Genomic DNA, 18,807 nt, shown 5'->3' with positions numbered 1-18,807 from the left:
CACAAATATGAACCTACGCTTTCATATATGGAGTACTTGTGCTCTCAGCCACAGTCCACTGATTACTCTCCATCTATGAAAGTGTAGGTTCGTATCCTAGGAAAAATACAAATTACATTGAATTTTGTGTATCGTATCCTGTTAACTTTGACATATGCATTATTTTAATACTGTAGTTACCAAATTCAGTTTGTTTTTTCACAGGTTCGTGGAAAAGATGGTGTGGGCGCCATAATGGACAGCATGGAACTGGAAAGACAACGAGGAATTACAATTCAGAGTGCAGCAACATACACTACGTGGAAAGATTATAATATCAATATTATTGACACTCCAGGTATAAAGTACAAATTTTCAGTAGATTGACATCAAAGAGAGAGAGCACACTTAATTTACACTTTTGTGCATAACACGCAACATTTTCTCTTTATGCTGCAGGCCAACTGTGTCACCCTTGTTGCATGTGGAAGTTTCTTGGATCTGATGTATGTGCTCTTAGTGTTTGCTAATTCCACTTCCTCTCCAGGTGTCAGATAGATAGTATATCCCTTGGGGATTTATCTTGTTATAACTTATGGGTATTTCTCATCCTATCTTCCAGCATGTTACATGAGCCTTCCATTTTTCATGCTCTGAAGTTATGCAGCATGGTAACTTTTGATCTTTCTAATTTTAAAAGAGATTTATTTATATAAAAAATTTTTGCCTGGCTTTAAATACTGTATATGTATCTTTTATACCATTCAGAACTTAGGGATTACATGTAAGTTAATGTTGGACATTATATTGAAATGATGAAAACTGCGGAAGCTGTGTAATAAGAATTACCTCTAGCCGCAATTGTGGATTTTCACCTTTTAACTCAACATAATCTTTGCCTGTAATCCATGTCTTTTGATCGTATTTTCTTAATATGTATACAGTATTCAATTTTTTACTTTTCATTCTTTTATGTCGGTGTTTTGCTACCTTCTTTGGATGCTGAAATGTTTGAAATGAATATATACATTGCCAAGAAAATTATTACCGTTATAGAGTTGTATCTCTTGAGTTGTATAGTGACAGATAAAGACAGTATTCTGACTTCTTACATATTCTAAGTTACAGTTTTATTTGGATGTTGCATTTTGAGTTTCAGATGTTGTTATAAATAAAAAGGCCCACATAACATTGTATGTGAATAGCAGGTGAGTTGCATATTCAGTGAAGCATATGAGAGAGAGAGAGAGAGAGAGTCAGTCAATCAATCTGCTTGACATCATGAAATTTTGATAGACTTTTGAAACTGAGGGGTGCACGTTCTCACATGTACACTCAAATACAAAGTCGTTTGCATTGTCCCCCCTGGCCTGAGGTATGGTGCTGTTTGTCTTGTATTTCATCTGGTACCCTTTGTCTCTTCCATCTTAGTTGTACAGCTACAACTTTTTTTAATGACAGTTGTTCCATAACTTATGAATAAATTTCTTGACCCACCTGTTATCTTGAAATTTGATGTAGTGGTCTGGTTGGGCAAATTTATGATAATTATGTTGTTGCCTATTTACATCATATAATAATTGGCTCTTACTGTGTTAATGTGTGTTATTTCATGGCTATACAGTAAACAGTATCATGTATAAGCACTCAGTATAACCTGTTAATTGAGGTTTGCCTGACAGGTAGCCCACCTGCCATGAGTAATGTAGATGATAGTTCTGTGTAATCATAATGGGGATGATTATAGCAATTGCATAATCAATTGTGGTTGCTCTCATGCTCTTTATTTTTTCCTCTCATATCACATATCAGAAATTTGCATTTGTGAATTGCCTATCATTGACTTTTCTCTATTATGAAATTTGCTGGAATCTTCTGCATTGAATTGCATTTAATAATATTTGCCTAATCATGTTGGCTTCTGTTGTGTTGATTTTTCGTTCTCATTTAATATAACCTTTAGTATCATTACACCAGTTGTTTAAGTGGTTAGAGTGTATGTATTGGGGAAAAATAGGGCATGAATAGGAAATTTGATTTTCGTTTCCAAAAACTTGTCTGAAATTAAGTTTTGTCTTTCAGGTCATGTTGACTTTACTGTAGAAGTGGAACGAGCGTTAAGAGTCTTAGATGGAGCAGTATTAGTTCTTTGTGCTGTAGGGGGTGTACAGTCACAAACAATGACTGTAAACCGCCAAATGAAGCGCTATAATGTTCCTTGTCTTGCATTTATCAATAAGTTAGACCGTACAGGTGCAAACCCTTATCGTGTCTTGAATCAGTTAAGGTGAGTCGTTTCTTCATGTCTCAGTATTATATTATATCTTGTAATTTTATTTAAGTAACTTACCAAGTAATTACTTAGCTATAGATTTCACTTCCAAGTAATTACTTAGCTGTAGATTTCACTTGCGTGGCAAACCCTAAATTCAAAATATCACTCCAGCTCTCTCACTGCATCGTAGGTGACAAGCATCACTCCACCACATGGGTTGGTTTGTAACAACACTAGTTGGAGGCTTCATTATGATTTTGTGGCACAGGTGATAAATTTGCATGTGTCATGCAGCAGACCTGTATTTTCACTGCCTGTGTTTCAAATGATTTTTTCGTTGGAAGTCGGTGAAGCATTATCGCTTTTGTTTATCCTAGTTACTGATCTGTTATTAGTCCTTCAGATTAACCTTTGTTTCTTTTAATTTTGTCAATTCAGGCATCTCTGGGACCCCGATATTTAGCCAAGTATAGCTATGATGAAATGGCGTTCTCGTCGAGTCAGAGTTTAGACATCGCATATCAGAGTGATGATAATATAGATAAGGATATATCTATCGTATATTATGGAATTATTTATTGTATATTATGGAATATCTTTTTCATTTAGTTATGTTTGTTTCAAGTGCTTCCGGCCTTCGTTATGGTAGCAAAGGATGTGAGTTAGGCTAGCTAGCTTTGCTGGCTGTCTCAAGTGGCCGCCAATCTTACGGGAATTTCTCCATACATCCAGATTCAGTCACAACAGCATATCAAACTTATGACGATATTCATGGGGAGATATTTTTCGTATATTACAGAACATCCCTTTCATATAGTTATGTCTAATTGTTAGAATTATTGGTACTGCGCCAGGGCAAGGGCATTCATTCGATAGGTGTCTTGTCAGTGATCAGGCATATCCTCCGCTGAAAGACTTCCACTGATGGAGAGGCGGCCTTGGCTCAACCGCTGTGCCACTACAGGTTAAGATGAGCATCAACCAGAGGCAGTATTCAACTGCAGTAGCTCTCTAACCAAGTAAGGTAATGACAAGCATTGTTCTCAGTTGTGGCCATCCTTTCTGTTTCGAAGTCATTATCACACTTATTGTTGTGGAACAGAATATGTCTTCACCCCACCTCCCTTTTCATTGTGGGATTCAGCTAAGTAATTACTAGGTAAGTTGCTCATATTAAAATAACATTTTTATAATAAAATAAAGTTTTGTATATACTTACCAAGTAATTACTGAATCAGAGCCCTCCCTCCTCCCCTCTTTTGGACATATCAGCAAATCATAATGACGCCTCGGACAAGTGTTGTTACCAGCCAGCCAGTGTGGTGGAGTGGAGCTTGTCACCTACAAGGCACTGGCACGATATTTTGAATTTAGGGTTTGCCGCGCAAATGAAATTACTTATAGCTAATAATTATTTGCTAAGTATACATAAAACTTTATTTTATATAAGTAACTTACCCAGTAATTACATAGCTATTAGTTTCTTTTAAACGGCAGCTCAAAATTTTGAAATTGTTGGTCATGCTAGTTTGTTTTGGTTATGGCGATGTTCCCTGCCCACTTTTGGGTGTAAAGAAGGTACAACATAGTAAAGAGCTTCAATTTGTTCCTGCCGGCTGTGGTTGAAGGACTGTGGTTGGCAGCAGCTCGAATTTTGGAATTTATACTTTGCTGCTTGTTTGCCATATCTTCAATTGGTGAAGTATTTGTTTTCGTAGCCTTTTGGCATAATTAAGAGTGTTAGATGAATTTTGATCATTGGTTGACGACTCTTTGCCCGTTTTTTTAACTTGTATTAGACTTTTCTAGGATGTCTGACACTAGTAGTTCTAGTATTAGGTATTGCAGCAAAGGCTGCAATACTAGGCTAACTAAAGAATCTTACGACTCGCAAACATGTTCAGTAGATTTATGTTGTGAGGAGTGTAATGACTGGGATATTAAGAAGTGGAAGACTTTAGATGCACATCTCAAGAAACTAGCTAGAGATAGGAAGAGGAAATCTATGGCTAGGGAATCTAATAAAGCTTTAGCTAGTCAGGATTCATCTGCTAAGTCGGATGCAATTGCTCCTGTAATTTCTTCTGTACCATTCCATCTCCTCCACCTGTGCAACCCTCTCCTTTACCTAGCTCGCACGTTTCCGACCCCAACACCATCACTAGTCTGGAGTCGAAAATTGACACTCGTTTCGAGTTGATTGTTCAATCGATCGCTAAATTAGCGTCGTCGGTGAAAGTGCTAATGGACAAAAGTGAGTCAGAGCACCCCGTGGCGCCCAGTGCAAGTGCAGTGATGGTGGAGGTGGTGGCTGTTTGGTCTGCCGATTCTCCTAGGCCAAGGTCCCTAACATACTCCCCAGCACCTGGGAGGAGTCAAACTGGCAGCCTAAGGGAGGTCGGTGGAGTCTGCCCCCGAGCAGTCTCTCCCTTGGTTCAGTCTGTTGATGAATCCCAGACTGCAACCAAAGGCCGTTGGAAAGGCCTTCAAGTGAGCGCTCATTGTATGTTCTCCAGCTCTGAATATTTTAGTCCCAGGTACGCACAGCGCTGTGCGGACAAGTCACACCCACTGAAAAGGCGTGCAGTGGAGTTTGAGATTTCTTCCCCTGTTCCTTGTAAGAAGAGCAAGAATTCAGAGCGCCCATCTTGTAGTCATTGGGACACCCTGGAACAATTCTCTTTATCTTCTTCAAATGACGATCGTAATCACGGTTGAGCGTCTTGTAGCACGGAGATGTTCTTCGTCAAATAAAGAAGCGACTGCATCAGAAGTTGCGCACACAGCGCCTTCATCTCTACAATCAACCCCAAGTGGCCAGCAACTAGTGTTGTAGTACCCAAGCTCCCGTTTGCGGTTGAGCACCCGCTGGTGCCCGTTCTCCAACAGGTTTCGTCTCTGACTCCCATTTCGACAGTGCCCCCCGAGCGCCTATTGCGCCTGCTCCTCCACCGCTTCTTAGTAGTGTCGTCTTGGACGTTGTTCCGCCGCCAGTTGACCCGATTCAGAGCAAACTGGATAATATTCTCAGTTTGCTTCAGAAGGCTCCTCCTACAGCTCAGATGATAGCGGACTTATCTTGTTCCAGAACAAGATGCTCCTTCGACGGCATACTGTGCGCTGTTGAAATTTCTGTTAGCGACTTATCGTAGCTTCTTTTCACCAGCTACTCCCTCCGTTCCTGCTTCGACCTTCTTTATGGAAGCCCCCCTCAGTCAGCCCTTTGAAATTACCGAAATTAGTTGTTTCCTCTTTAGCAAAGAAGGCACTGGATGAAGTAGAAGTGTGGTTTTCTGAGAAGAGGGAACAAGGCAAAGCAGAGGTCAAGCTACAGGTTTTATGCGACTGGAGAAGCTCCTTCCCTGGGGAGTCTCTGCCTCCTCTCAGGGAGACTTCTCCAGCCTTATCACTCGGCTAGAGGTCAGCTTTCTCCCTCAGCCAAAATTATGTTTCTCGCCTCGAACTTGTGCACCTTCTTAAAAATATTTTTAAGGTGTTCAAGTGATGAGCTTCCTTGACTCAGGCGGTGGCACTCTGGTGCGCAAACTTAGAGAGTGTTTTGCTACCTCAAGAAATCTCGCGTCAGATCTCTTGGGAGTACTTTCCTGTATTGACAGGGGCGTTTGCGATAGTACGCAGGAGTTAGCCAGTCCGTACGCCATGGGTATTCTTAAGAAGAGGGAGCTTTGGTGCTCCTTTACTTCGAAAGGCGTCACTCTGTCTCAGAGACCAACCCTCCTATTCTCCCCCTTGGACAAGACGTATCTTTTTCCACAGGCTACAGTACTGAACATCGCCTCTGATGTGCAGAAAAAGAACACTCAGGACCTGCTCTCCCAGATTTTTGTCTCCGCTGCAACCTACTCCCTTTTGGAGCTCCCGTTCTAGATCCCAGACTAGAACAAGAACTTATACCCATTTCCCACAGCGTTCCATCAAGAAGTCCTCTTCCAAGTTGTACTCCAAGAGATGAAAACATAGTCCTCTGTACTCAGGTAAGAGCATGGTTCCTTCACTTTTGGGAACGGTGGGAACAAAAGGGAATGGAATCTTGGATATTGTCTGTCCTGAAGGAGGGCTACACTATCCCCTTTTTGAACAAACTTCTAATCTGCAAGCCTGTCGAACTGACAGCTTACTCTCCAGGCTCAGAGAGATTTTCTGCTCTCTTGCTAGAGATCGAGTCCCTTGTTCAGAAAGAGGCTATGGAGGTAGTAGAGGGCATTCATTCTCCGGGATTCTACAACCGTCTCTTTGTGGTGCCCAAGTCACCGGGCACTGGAGACCCGTTTTGGACGTAAGTGCTCTAAATGTCTTTGTCAAAAAGACAACATTCAAGATGGAAACAAACCATTCGGTCCTTGCATCCATTCACCAGGGAGGATGGATGGCGTCCATCGACATGCAGGACGTGTACTTTCACGTTCCAGTACATCTGACTTTGAGACAGTACCTCAGGTTTGTGTTTCAGGGCAAGGTGTTCCAGTTTTGGGCTCTTTGCTTCGGTCTCTCAACAGTGCCGCAAGTGTTCACCAGGGTATTGGCTCCCCTAGTGAAATGGCTTCATTTGATGGGGATGAAGATCTCCTTATATCTAGACGACTGGCTACTACGTTCCCGCTCGAAAGCTCAATGTACGAAGGACATTCGCAGGACTCTTCCCTTGGCTCAAGAATTGGGCCTTTTCATCAGCCGGGACAAGTCTTTCCTGGTGCCTTCTCAGGAGATTCCTTATTGAGGGATGATGATCAGCTCTCATGATTTTTGGGTTTTTCCAGTCCTGAAGAGAATAGAAAAGTGTCTCCAGACACTGGAAGAATTTTGGAATCTAAACTTTTGCTTGGCCAATCAGTGGATGAGTCTTCTAGGTACCCTATCATCCATGGAACAATTCGTCACTCTGGGAAGACTCTACCTGAGACCTCTCCAGTTCTTCCTCAGAGCCAGCTGGAACAGGAAAAAGTTTCAGGACTCGTTCATGTTCCCAATAACAATGGAAATCAATGGAATTCCAGGAGGAGACTGTCAGAAGGGAAATCTCTTCATCCTTTAAACCCCAGCCTTGAGTTCTTTTCAGACACATTAAACCTAGGGTGGGGGAGCTCTTTTGGGATTAAAAGAAGTGTCAGGGACCTGGTCTCAGGAACAGCAAAACTGGCACATCAGCGTAAAAGAATTACAGGCGATATTTCTGGGTTTACAGTGCTTCACTTCAGAAATTCGGGGGAGGACGGTAGCAGTGCATTCATACAACAAGACGCCACTGGTGTACATCAAGAAACAAAGAGGAAGCCAGTCTTTCTCCCTGTACAAAATGGCAAGGGACCTTCTTCTTTGGTTACACCAGAACAACACTCAAGTATCAACACATTTTATCCAAGGGAGACTCAACGTTCTCATGGACGAATTGAGCTGTCAAAGACAGACCCTGCCCACAGAATGGACATTAGACCCGTTGGTTTGTCTGGGTCTGTGGAAGCTCTGGGGGAAACCCATGATAGATTTGTTCGCGTCCACCAGAAATCACTGACTTCCTCTCTTCTGCTCACCAGTTCCAGATCCCTTGTCATGGGCAACTGATGCAATGTTGCAGGATTGGTCCAACAAAGATCTGTATGCCTTTCCCCCATTCAGTTTAGTGAGGCAAGTCATCAACAAATTCTGGTCTCATCAGAACTTATCCATGATCTCGATAGCCCCCTTCTGGCCAGCAAAAGAGTGGTTCCCGGCTCTTCTAAAACTCCTTGCAGACTTCCCGAGACTGCTGCCACAGAAGCAACAACTCAGGCATCCTCATTTCTGTTGGTTCCACCAAAACCTGTCTTCTCTGGCCCTAACAGGGTTCAAACTGTTAGGCGACTGCTCCAAAAGAAGGGCTTTTCAAGAGCGGCTGCAGACGCAATTGCGAAGTGTAGAACACAGTCTTCAGGTAATGTCTACCAGGCAAAATGGTCCATCTTCAGGCCCTAGTGCAGACAAAATAACATGTCCTCCTCTGAGACCTCTGTAGCAGAAATAGCGGACTTCCTTCTGTTCCTACGCTTTTCCATATATCTGAAGGACTTTCCAGCTCAATCATTAAAGGATTACAGAGCTATGCTTAGCTTTTTCCGGGTGGACTTATCAAACCAGTTTGTCTGACTTTATTCAGTCCTTTGACACCAAAACACTAAAAAAAATCTTTGCTGCCTGGAGCTTTTTTTAAATATTCATGGAAAAATAATTATAGGCCTAGTTTTTCATCGCGAAAAAATGGTTTTAAATCACGCCGCACTTGAGGGATGCTGGGAGTTCACGGATCAAGCTGTTGTTTTGTTTATAAGCGTCCACCCAGACGCCAGAGTGCGCCGAATCTCCTCCTTCCCGCACCAGAAAGCATCAGCGCCGATCGTCCGAGAGCGATTTTTTGACGCATCCGTGTTTTGCAGAACTTTGGCGAGTGTTTGCGTGTTTGTGAGGCAACAGGACGTTTGCAGAGATGTCCCAACGCCGTCAGGACCGTGAAAGGCGATATTGCCTGTCGGTAGTGAGCGTGTGAGACGAGTTTTAGACTGGGATACTGGAGAGGGACCAAGCACCCAAGATGACCCAGCTTCTCAACGCCGTGTTGTGCGGCCACGCAGACCGAAGGGGACCAAGGACCACATCCCCGTGCCTTTACGACCCCTAGGAAGCATCGGGTGTTCTGAGGGGCATCCATAAATTTTTGAAAAAACTTTCCTTCGCTGAAAATCCTGGCATTTCTTGAGTCACCTTGTTGTAATTTTTTCGCCATTTTATATTATTCGTTATATAAAATGTTATACATCAAAATGTGCGCAATTTCATGTAGAATAGAGCAAAAAATAAATCATTCTTTTAGCTTTTAACAGTTTTGAAATATTTTCATTTAAATCACGATAACTGACAAAATTTTAACATTCGGTCAATTTTGACTCGACCGAAATGCTCGAAAAACGCAATCGTAAGCCAAAATTCTTACATTCTAGTAACAATCAATCATTTACCTTTATTCTGCAACAAACGGAAAGTCTCCAGCACAATATTTTGACTTATGGTGAATTTTTGAAAAAACTTTTTCCTTCGCTCTGCAAAAAAATCCTAGCATTTCTTGATTCACATTGTCGTAATTTTTTCGCCGTTTTATATTATTCGTTACATAAAGTGTTATACATCAAAATGTGCGCAATTTCATGTAGAATACAACAAAAAATAAATCATGCTTTTAGCTTTTACCATTTTTGAAATATTTTCATATAAATAACGATAAATAGAAAAATCAACCTTTTGGTCAACTTTAACTCAATCGAAATGCTCGAAAAACACAATCGTAAAGCCAAAATTCTTACATTCTAGTAACAATCAATCCTTTACCTTCATTTTGCAACAAACGGAAAGTCTCTGGCACAATATTTCGATTTATGGTGAATTTTTGAAAAAAACTTTTTCCTTCCATCTGCGCACGCGAACTCCGCTAAAAATCCTAGCATTTCTTGAGTCACCTTGTCGTAATTTTTTCGCCATTTTATATTATTCGTTACATAAAATGTTATACATCAAAATGTGTGCAATTTCATGTAGAATACAACAAAAAATAAATCATGCTTTTAGCTTTTACCATTTTTGAAATATTTTCATATAACGATAAATAGAAAAAAATCAACCTTCGGTCAACTTTAACTCGATCGAAATGCTCGAAAAACACAATCGTAAGCCAAAATTCTTACATTCTAGTAACAATCAATCCTTTACCTTCATTTTGCAACAAACGGAAAGTCTCTGGCACAATATTTCGATTTATGGTGAATTTTTGAAAAAAACTTTTTTTCCTTCCATCTGCGCACGCTTGAACTCCGCTAAAAATCCTAGCATTTCTTGAGTCACCTTGTCGTAATTTTTTTTCGCCGTTTTATATTATTCGTTACATAAAGTGTTATACATCAAAATGTGCGCAATTTCATGTAGAATACAACAAAAAATAAATCATGCTTTTAGCTTTTACCATTTTTGAAATATTTTCATATAAATAACGATAAATAGAAAAAAAATCAACCTTCAGTCAACTTTAACTCGATCAGAATGGTAAAAAAATGCAATTGTAAGCTAAAAACCTTACAGTCTAGTAATATTCAATCAATTTCCTTCATTTTGAAACAATTGGAAAGTCTCTAGCACATTATTTCGATTTATGGTGAATTTTTGAAAAAACTTTATTTTACGTCTGCTCGATACGAATTCATTCATCATTTTGTGATAATATTTTCTCTGTGTTGCTCTAGTCGTTTTACAATCTGTTATATACCAAAATCATCGCAATTTAGTGTACAATATAACTAAAAAAAATTAACTCATTAGCTTTAACCATTTTGCTTACAGCGCGATTTGTATACAATTATATACGAGTTTTTTTTTCCGCTGTCATATATTCCAATATTTATATATGATAATGATATTTTTTTCATTTCTGATGGTTGCATACTAAACTTCAGGCAGTGAGAAAAAAAGGAGCCAAAAATTAACTCTTAATCTTAAAAACTAAGCGTGCTGTGATTTTTTGAAAAAAACTTTTTTTCCGCTTCGGCGCTAGCTCCCGAACCCCGCCGGCATAGGGAGACGTTTTTGTAAATAGGGCTTCGGCGTTTAAGGGTTAAGTGGCTTTCCAGTTCACGTTTTGAGCCCATGCAATCTATCTCTTTAAGGGATCTAACCAGGAAAACTTTTTCTGGTCGCCTTGGCCACTGAAATCCATGCTCTAGATGGAAACATAGGATTTTCTCAGGGGAATGCAGTTTGCTCCTTTTCCCTAGACTTTCTGGCTAAGAATGAATCGCCATCGAATCCATGGCCTCTTTCTTTTACAATCAAGAACTTGTCTGAGATAGTAGGACCATCTGAAGATGAAAGAACTCTCTGTCCAGTAAGGGCCCTTAAGTTTTATCTTCACAGAACGAAGGACATTCATGGTATTTCAAGAAACCTTTGGTGTTCTGTGAAATCTTGTCTAAGAATGCCCTGGCATTTTTTCTGAGGAATCACTCTAGAGTAGGTCTTTTTCACAAGGAGGCACAGTTTGCTCTTTTACCCTTGGATTTTAGCCAAGAACAAGGACCTATCCAAGACCTGGATCCGTTCTTCCTCCCTTAAGAACTTAACGGCCATCCTTGGCTCTGAGGAAGAATAGACTGCCCTCAGTCCCGTTGGAGTTTTCAGGTATTACCTGAGCACGACCGGAAGAGCAGAGGGCCATCCATAACCTATAGTGTTGTGGCAAGGACCCATGTCGACCTCTTGACTAAGAGTGCATTGTCCTTCATCATAAAAGGACTTTATTTCTGAGACACCTCTCAGATTCAGGAGAGCATTTTGCTTACTTTAAGTGAAAGCTAAGGATGTCAGAGCAGCTTCTACCTCATTAGCTACAGGTTGAGATGAGCACCAACCAGAGGCAGTATTCTCCTGCAGTAGCTCTCTTAACTGATAAGGAAACGACAAGCATTGTTTTCATTGCTAGAAACATTTCTATTTCAAATTCATTACATGAATTAAAGTTTTGGAGTAGAATAGTTCCATGTATCCGAACGTATGTCAATGTGGATTCAGTTACTTATATAAAAATGCTATTTTTATAATAAAATTAAGTTTTATTTTATACTTACCAAGTAGTTACAGAATCAGAGCCCACCCTCCTCCCTTCTTATGGACATAAGGCACAAACAGAATGAGGTTTTTTGTTAAGTTGTTCCTGGTATTCCCGTTAGTGGGCGGGACTAGTCATCTACACCAAACAATTGAAGCACTACTGCGAATTTTGAATTTAATCTGCTGTGCGAGTCAGAAACTATAGCCATGTAATTACTTGGTAAGTATATATAAAACTTAATTTTATTATAAAAATAGCATTTTTGTTAAAATTAAATGAAATTGATAGTGTGTACTTGAGCAACTACTTTGCTAATATAACCACAAAGGACCCAAAGATATATGCCATCTTTATGAGGAAAGAGATTTAAAGGATATACAATTAAACGATTGATCAACCACTTAGGAAAGAGATACAGTATCACCACAGCTACAGCCCTTTGATTGGATAATAACAGCTAGAACTCATGAATAACTCTAATCCCCTAATATGAATTTCTTGATAAATTTATTAATCAAGATACATACAATAAAGGAAGGAGAGAGAGCATGGAACAAAAAGCTTTCTGTTCAAATAGAATAGGATAATTTCAATATCAAAGAACTTGAGCTCAGTCATCTGTGTACTGTAGTTGTTTTTAATTGACATAATAGTGAGTTTTTTTTGTAATGTTCTTATAAATATGATTTGTAAATGATATGTATCTCCTGACAGAGATGCTTTTGTCTTATTCTTTTCTTTACACTCTGAGTTTTTTCTCCAGGGTGCCATTTAAGTATTTGAAGTTGATGTCAGTTCAGTAATAAATTCTTACTTGAATAAAAAGTGAACAGATTAAGAATGCATTTGTGTCATGTTTTCAAAGCAGTTCAAATTTTCCTTTCATGTAGACCATGTGTTAAAATAAATTACTTTAGAATAGTGCACTGTTTAGCTGTATGAAAAGGCATTTCCCTGTGAGTCATCTTTCCCTTTTTGTGCTGGTGAACAACAACTCATGACTTTACCATTTGCGTGATTGCCGATGAAATTTTGAAGTCTTGGTATTTTTGTTTTGTAAGTTTATAAACTTGGGTAATGAGTTCAACTTGTTCAGTATTGTACTCATAACCCAATTTTTATTCCCACTGTTTTTGCTAAGCATTTCAGGGTTCATACCTGCTTTTTGGCATTTCTTACCTGCATTGCTTGGCGATGACACTACTAATTGGAGGATTGTAATTTTTAGTTAGCATACATCTCAATTTGAATATGTAGATGTATTTATAAATCATAACATCCTTGTCACAGTATATGTAAAATTTTCAGTGTTCTTGTGCTCTTAATGTGGCTTGGTTAATATGGGTTTTCCATTTTCAGATCAAAGTTAAATCATAATGCTGCATTTATACAGCTTCCAATTGGTTTAGAAGGAAACACCAAAGGTATAATTGACCTGGTTGAAGAGAGAGCTCTCTATTTTGAAGGAGATCATGGGTAAGTAAGAGTTTAAGTAAGTTCTTCACTTTATGCATTGTTTGCCTTGGCATGGTTAATATTAATTATCAATACAAATGGAGGTTAGTGAATTATTATAAAGTAGTTTTTTTACTTCACCGAGTCACATTTATAGACTCATAAACTAATAAAAAAAGCCTTTGTTCTATTGAGGTAAAAGTAGACATCCTCATCTTCATTAGCATTTTTACATCAGGTATGTTATATGAGTTCTCTTCACTTTCTTCTGTCTTGAAGGCAATTTCTACCTGAATTTGATCTGGTCTTGGTCCTCATCTGTACCCTTTTCTGTGATTTCTTGGACCATCTACAAGACTTTTTTTGTGTTACTTTAGTATCCGCTTCTTTTCTGATTAACTGTTCCCCATGCATTCTCTTTATATTTCCAAACAGTCTCAGTCTTTTTTCCAGCTGCAGGATGCCATATCTGTTCACTGTTTCCACATTCATAGCATAATTTTCTTACTGTGTTCTTGCTTAGAGTCTTAGCAAAATCCCCTCCATTTTCTTTGTCAGCGTTCTTGATTATATAATTTTATATATAAGTAACTTACCAAGTAACTACATAGCTATAAGTTTCACTTAACAGCAGCAGTTCAAAATTTGAAATTCACTGTAACGCACTATTGTTTTAGTATAGGTAACTAGACTTCCCCCACTTTCAGGGAAGAGTAGGAACAACAGTGCTGAAGAGCTCAATTCGTTTCTGCCAGTCAGCTGAACAGTGTTTGGTTGAGCAGCTCTTATTTGAATTTTGCTGGTTTGTTGAAGTATTCATTTGTGTTCGTTGTGTGCTATTTATTAGCTTAGCTAACTCCCTATTCAGACTACAGTCAACCCTCGTTAAGACGTACTAATTGGGGGGCCAGGGTGTCTGTCTTAGCAGATAGTCTGGTTTAACCGGCGATATTTATATATATATATATCTATAAATACGTATAAATACACTGTATTTCATTATTTTTATAAAGAGTATGGATAATAAACCAATATAGAAACATTTGAATTAAAGCTCCTGGTAAAATATGAAAAATGAAGAATAAAACATGATAAAAATGATAGATTTCAGCCGCATATGTAGATGCCTAGGCCGAGACATAAACGCATAATTGTTAAGTAAAATGAAGTGGAGTCCCCAAAATGAAGAGTAAGATTTTTTCTTTTTTTCATTTTTTTTTTATTTTAGTTATTTATTCATTATAGTTTATTATTATCTATATTAACCCTTAAACACCGAGCCTCTATTTACAAAAACGTCTCCCGTATGTCGGCAGCGTTCGGTGAGTTAGCACCGAAGCGGAAAAAAAGTTTTTTTCAAAAAATCACAGCACGCTTAGTTTTTAAGATTAAGAGTTCATTTTTGGCTCCTTTTTTTTGTCATTGCCTGAAGTTTAGTATGCAACCATCAGAAATGAAAAAAATATCATTATCATATATAAATATTGGATTATATGACCAAAAAAAACATATAATTGTATACAAATCGCTGTTAGCACAACGGTTAAAGCTAATGAGTTAATTTTTTTAGTTGTATTGTACACTAAATTGCGATGATTTTGGTATATAACAAATTGTAAAACGATCAAAGCAACACAGAGAAAATATTATCACAAAATGATGCATGAATTAAGCAAGCACGGACGTAAAAAAATGTTTTTTTCAAAAATTCACCATAAATCGAAATATTGTGCTAGAGACTTCCCGTTTGTTGAAAAATGAAGGTAATTGATTGAATATTACTAGACTGTAAGTTTTTTAGCTTACAATTGCAGTTTTCGACCATTTCGGTCGAGTTAAAGTTGACCGAAAGTTGAATTTTTTTCTATTTATCGTGATTTATATGAAAATATTTCAAAACTGATAAAAGCTACAACCATGAGTTATTTTCTGTTGTATTGTACATGAAATTGCGCACATTTTCATATATAAAACTTTATGTAACGACTAATATAAAACAGTGCAAATATTACGACAACGAGACGAAAGAATTTCTGAGATGTTCGGCTGAGTTACCGCGCAGACGTAAGGAAAAAGTTTTTTTCAAAAATTCACCATAAATCGAAATATTGTGCTAGAGACTTCCAATTTATTGCAAAATGAAGGTAAACGATTGAATATTACTAGAATGTAAGAGTTTTAGCTTACAATTGCGTTTTTTGACCATTTCGGTTGAGTTAAAGTTGACCGAAGGTTGAAATTTTGGCAGTTATCGTGATTTATGTGAAAATATTTCAAAACTGATAAAAGCTACAACCATGAGCTATCTTCTGTTGTATTCTACATGAAATTGCGCACATTTTCATATATAAAAGTTTATGTAACGACTAATGTAAAACGATGCAAACATTACGACAACATGACGAAAGAATTTCTGAGATGTTCGGCCGAGTTACCTCGCGCAGACGTAAGGAAAAAGTTTTTTTTTTTTCAGAAATTCTCCATAAATCGAAATATTGTGCTAGAGACTTCCAGTTTGTTGCAAAATGAAGGTAAATGATTGAATATTACTAGAATGTAAGAGTTTTAGCTTATAATTGCGTTTTTTGACCATTTCGGTCGAGTTAAAGTTGACTGAAGCTTGAAATTTTGGCAGTTATTGTCATTTATATGAAAATATTTCAAACCTGATAAAAGCTACAACCATGAGTTATTTTCTGTTGTATTCTACATGAAATTGCGCACATTTCCATATAGAAAACTTTATGTAACGACTAATATAAAACAGTGCAAACATTACGACAACGTGACGAAAGAATTTCTGGCGCGGACGTAAGGAAAAGTTTTTTCAAAAATTCACCATAAATCGAAATATTGTGCTAGAGACTTCCAATTGGTTGCAAAATGAAGGTAAATGATTGAATATTACTAGAATGTAAGAGTTTTAGCTTACAATTGCGTTTTTTGACCATTGAAGGTTGAAATTTTGGCAGTTATCGTGATTTATATGAAAATATTTCAAATCTGATAAAAGCTACAACCATGAGTTATTTCCTGTTGTATTGTACATGAAATTGCGCACATTTTCATATAAAACTTTATGTAACGGCTAATATAGAACAGTGCAAAAATTACAACAAAATGACGAAAGAATTTCTGAAATTTTCGGCCGAGTTACAGCTGGCATAAGAAAAAGTTTTTTCAAAAATTCACCATAAATCGAAATATTGTGCTAGAGACTTCCAATTTGTTGCAAAGTGAAGGTATATGATTGAATATTACTAGAATGTAAGAGTTTTAGCTAACAATTGCATTTTTCAACCATTTCGGTCGAGTCAAAGTTGACCGAAGGTTGAAATTTTTTGTAGTCGACGTACGGTACGTCCACTTGGCACCCAACAGACAATTTTAGTCGACGTATGATACGTCCAGTAGGCGTTTAATTGTTAATGTATTGTTAAATAAATGTGAGATGATTAAGATCATCAGTAACAAAATAGTGGGACAATTAAGACCATAAGTTAACTAACACATTTTGTTTTCAACAAAAACATTCCGTAAAAGGCAAAAATATACATGATCAAAATGATTGGAATTCAGCTTGTGAATTTTAATGATAAGTAAGACTATAAAATATATTTCCATCATATCGTCATCAGTTTGCAGTCGTAAATCTGAGGACGGTCCGGGAATAGGATTCTCAAGTGGTGACGCTTCACCACAGCAGACTGTTTTGGGATTTTTCATACCACTATATTAAAGTTAAAATTATGTTGAATTCATGTTTTCATGAAGAAATAATTATATAAAGCAAATTATTGAGTAATTTTTGCCATCAGCAGTCAAATAATCACGATCATGGCAACGTTCAAACTTAGTGCCATCACGACATATGTCTGTAAATAGAAGAGAAGTAGAGGGCTGTCATTGGCTAGCAGATCTCCATGGCAACCATCCAGCCAATCAGGTTATAGCTGTATTCTGTCTGAGAAAGAACTTTTGCTCAGAGAATCTGACGATGACATAAGTGCGTGTATTTTGAATACAAAACGTAGTTTTTAATAGTGTATTTTACTGGATACATGAAGAATAGAATTAATTTCTTCTTATTACTTTGAGTGCAAAATTGTTAGTTCAGAGATTCTTCAGCGACAAAATATAAATTTTCTTTCCTTCATAAGATATTTACTAAAGCTGCATTGACATACCTTTAAAACAAAATTCTTCTCTTTAATCTCTCGAGGATGGAATTACGCTGCATAGAGGGAACTGGCAATTTCTCTCTCTCTCTCTCTCTCTCTCTCTCTCTCTCTCTCTCTCTTCTTTCTTTCATTTGCCACATAAACACAGCTAGAATTATGCTGCATATAGGGAACTGGCAATCTCTCTCTCTCTCTCTCTCTCTCTCTCTCTCTCTCTCTCTCTCTCTCTCTCTCTCTCTCTCTCTCTCTCTCTCTCTCTCTCTCTCTCTCTCTCATGTCATTTGCCACGTAAACACAATTACTGTATTGTTTAGTAACTCGGCTTTTGTCTTCGTAAATTTTACCTTTGTCATGTCTTTTCTTTCCTTAAAAACTTACAAAGCATCATACTGTTGCTACCAGTCGGGCAGCAGATAGGTAAAACTGTTAATGCTCAGTGATTGGCTACGATACTTCCTACAGTTCCAGACAATAGCATTTCTTAATGACGGTACATAACGTGCGCAAGTTAAATTGGTTACAAGTTAAAAGCAAGTCAATTAAGTACAGTATAAATACAGACAAGTATATATAAAATAAAAATGTAAATGAAAAGTTTTTTTATTGACATTTGGTAAATAAAAAGAAAACTATACACGACGAGTGTAGGAACAGTAATTATCTTAAATTGTGGTCAAACATTACGAATTTTAAATTGGCTGATCATCTTCGGTGTCCATCTTATCCAATGTCCGGGCTAATGAGGTCAGGCTTAACGAGGGTTGACTGCAATTTGATTTTAGTATGTCGGACTCTAGCTGTCTAGTATTAGGTATTGCAACAAAGGCTGTAATACTATACTTACTTCTTGTCAAACCCCACTACCTGGCTCCCATTCTTCCGAACCCGATGCCAACGCCAGCGTAGCTAAGGCCAGTATGGACCAAGTAAGTGCAATTAGTGTTGGTACAAGTGCAGTGTCAGTGGAGGAGGTGACTACTCCCACCAATGCTCCTAGACAAAGGTCAATGTTAGACTCCCTCAAACCTGGGATGAAGCAAACTGGAAGTTTAAGGGAGGTTGGTGGGGTTTGCCCATGGGTAGTTGCCCCCTCAACCAAGCCTGTTGATCGAACCCAGGACTCGGCGGATCGCCATTGGAAAGGCGTCCATATGGATGTTCATTCTCTGTCGTCCAGTGATTCGGACACCAGTGCAGACGGGGCATAAATACTTTTGAAAGTATCAAGGCCATTGAAAAGGCATGCTTTTTCTGCTGAGTACACTTCCCAGCTTCCC

At 38.2% G+C, this 18,807-nt stretch overlaps 1 protein-coding gene across 1 annotated transcript in view; it reads left to right on the top strand.

Moving 5' to 3' along the window:
- The window catches only part of mEFG1 (mitochondrial translation elongation factor G 1), a 110,675-nt gene that overhangs the window by 15,716 nt on the left and 76,152 nt on the right, over window positions 1-18,807 (top strand). The window contains exons 3-5 of the mRNA XM_067083740.1: window positions 205-337; window positions 2,062-2,266; window positions 13,254-13,370. Of these exons, the coding sequence (XP_066939841.1) occupies window positions 205-337; window positions 2,062-2,266; window positions 13,254-13,370 (455 nt within the window). The remainder of the gene's footprint in view (window positions 1-204; window positions 338-2,061; window positions 2,267-13,253; window positions 13,371-18,807) is intronic.

The sequence above is a fragment of the Macrobrachium rosenbergii genome, chromosome 41 (assembly GCF_040412425.1).
Source record: "Macrobrachium rosenbergii isolate ZJJX-2024 chromosome 41, ASM4041242v1, whole genome shotgun sequence".
NCBI classification, from domain to species: Eukaryota; Metazoa; Arthropoda; class Malacostraca; order Decapoda; family Palaemonidae; genus Macrobrachium; species Macrobrachium rosenbergii.
The sequence above is the reverse complement of the archived record's forward strand: the minus strand, read 5'-3'. Positions and strand labels throughout refer to the sequence as shown.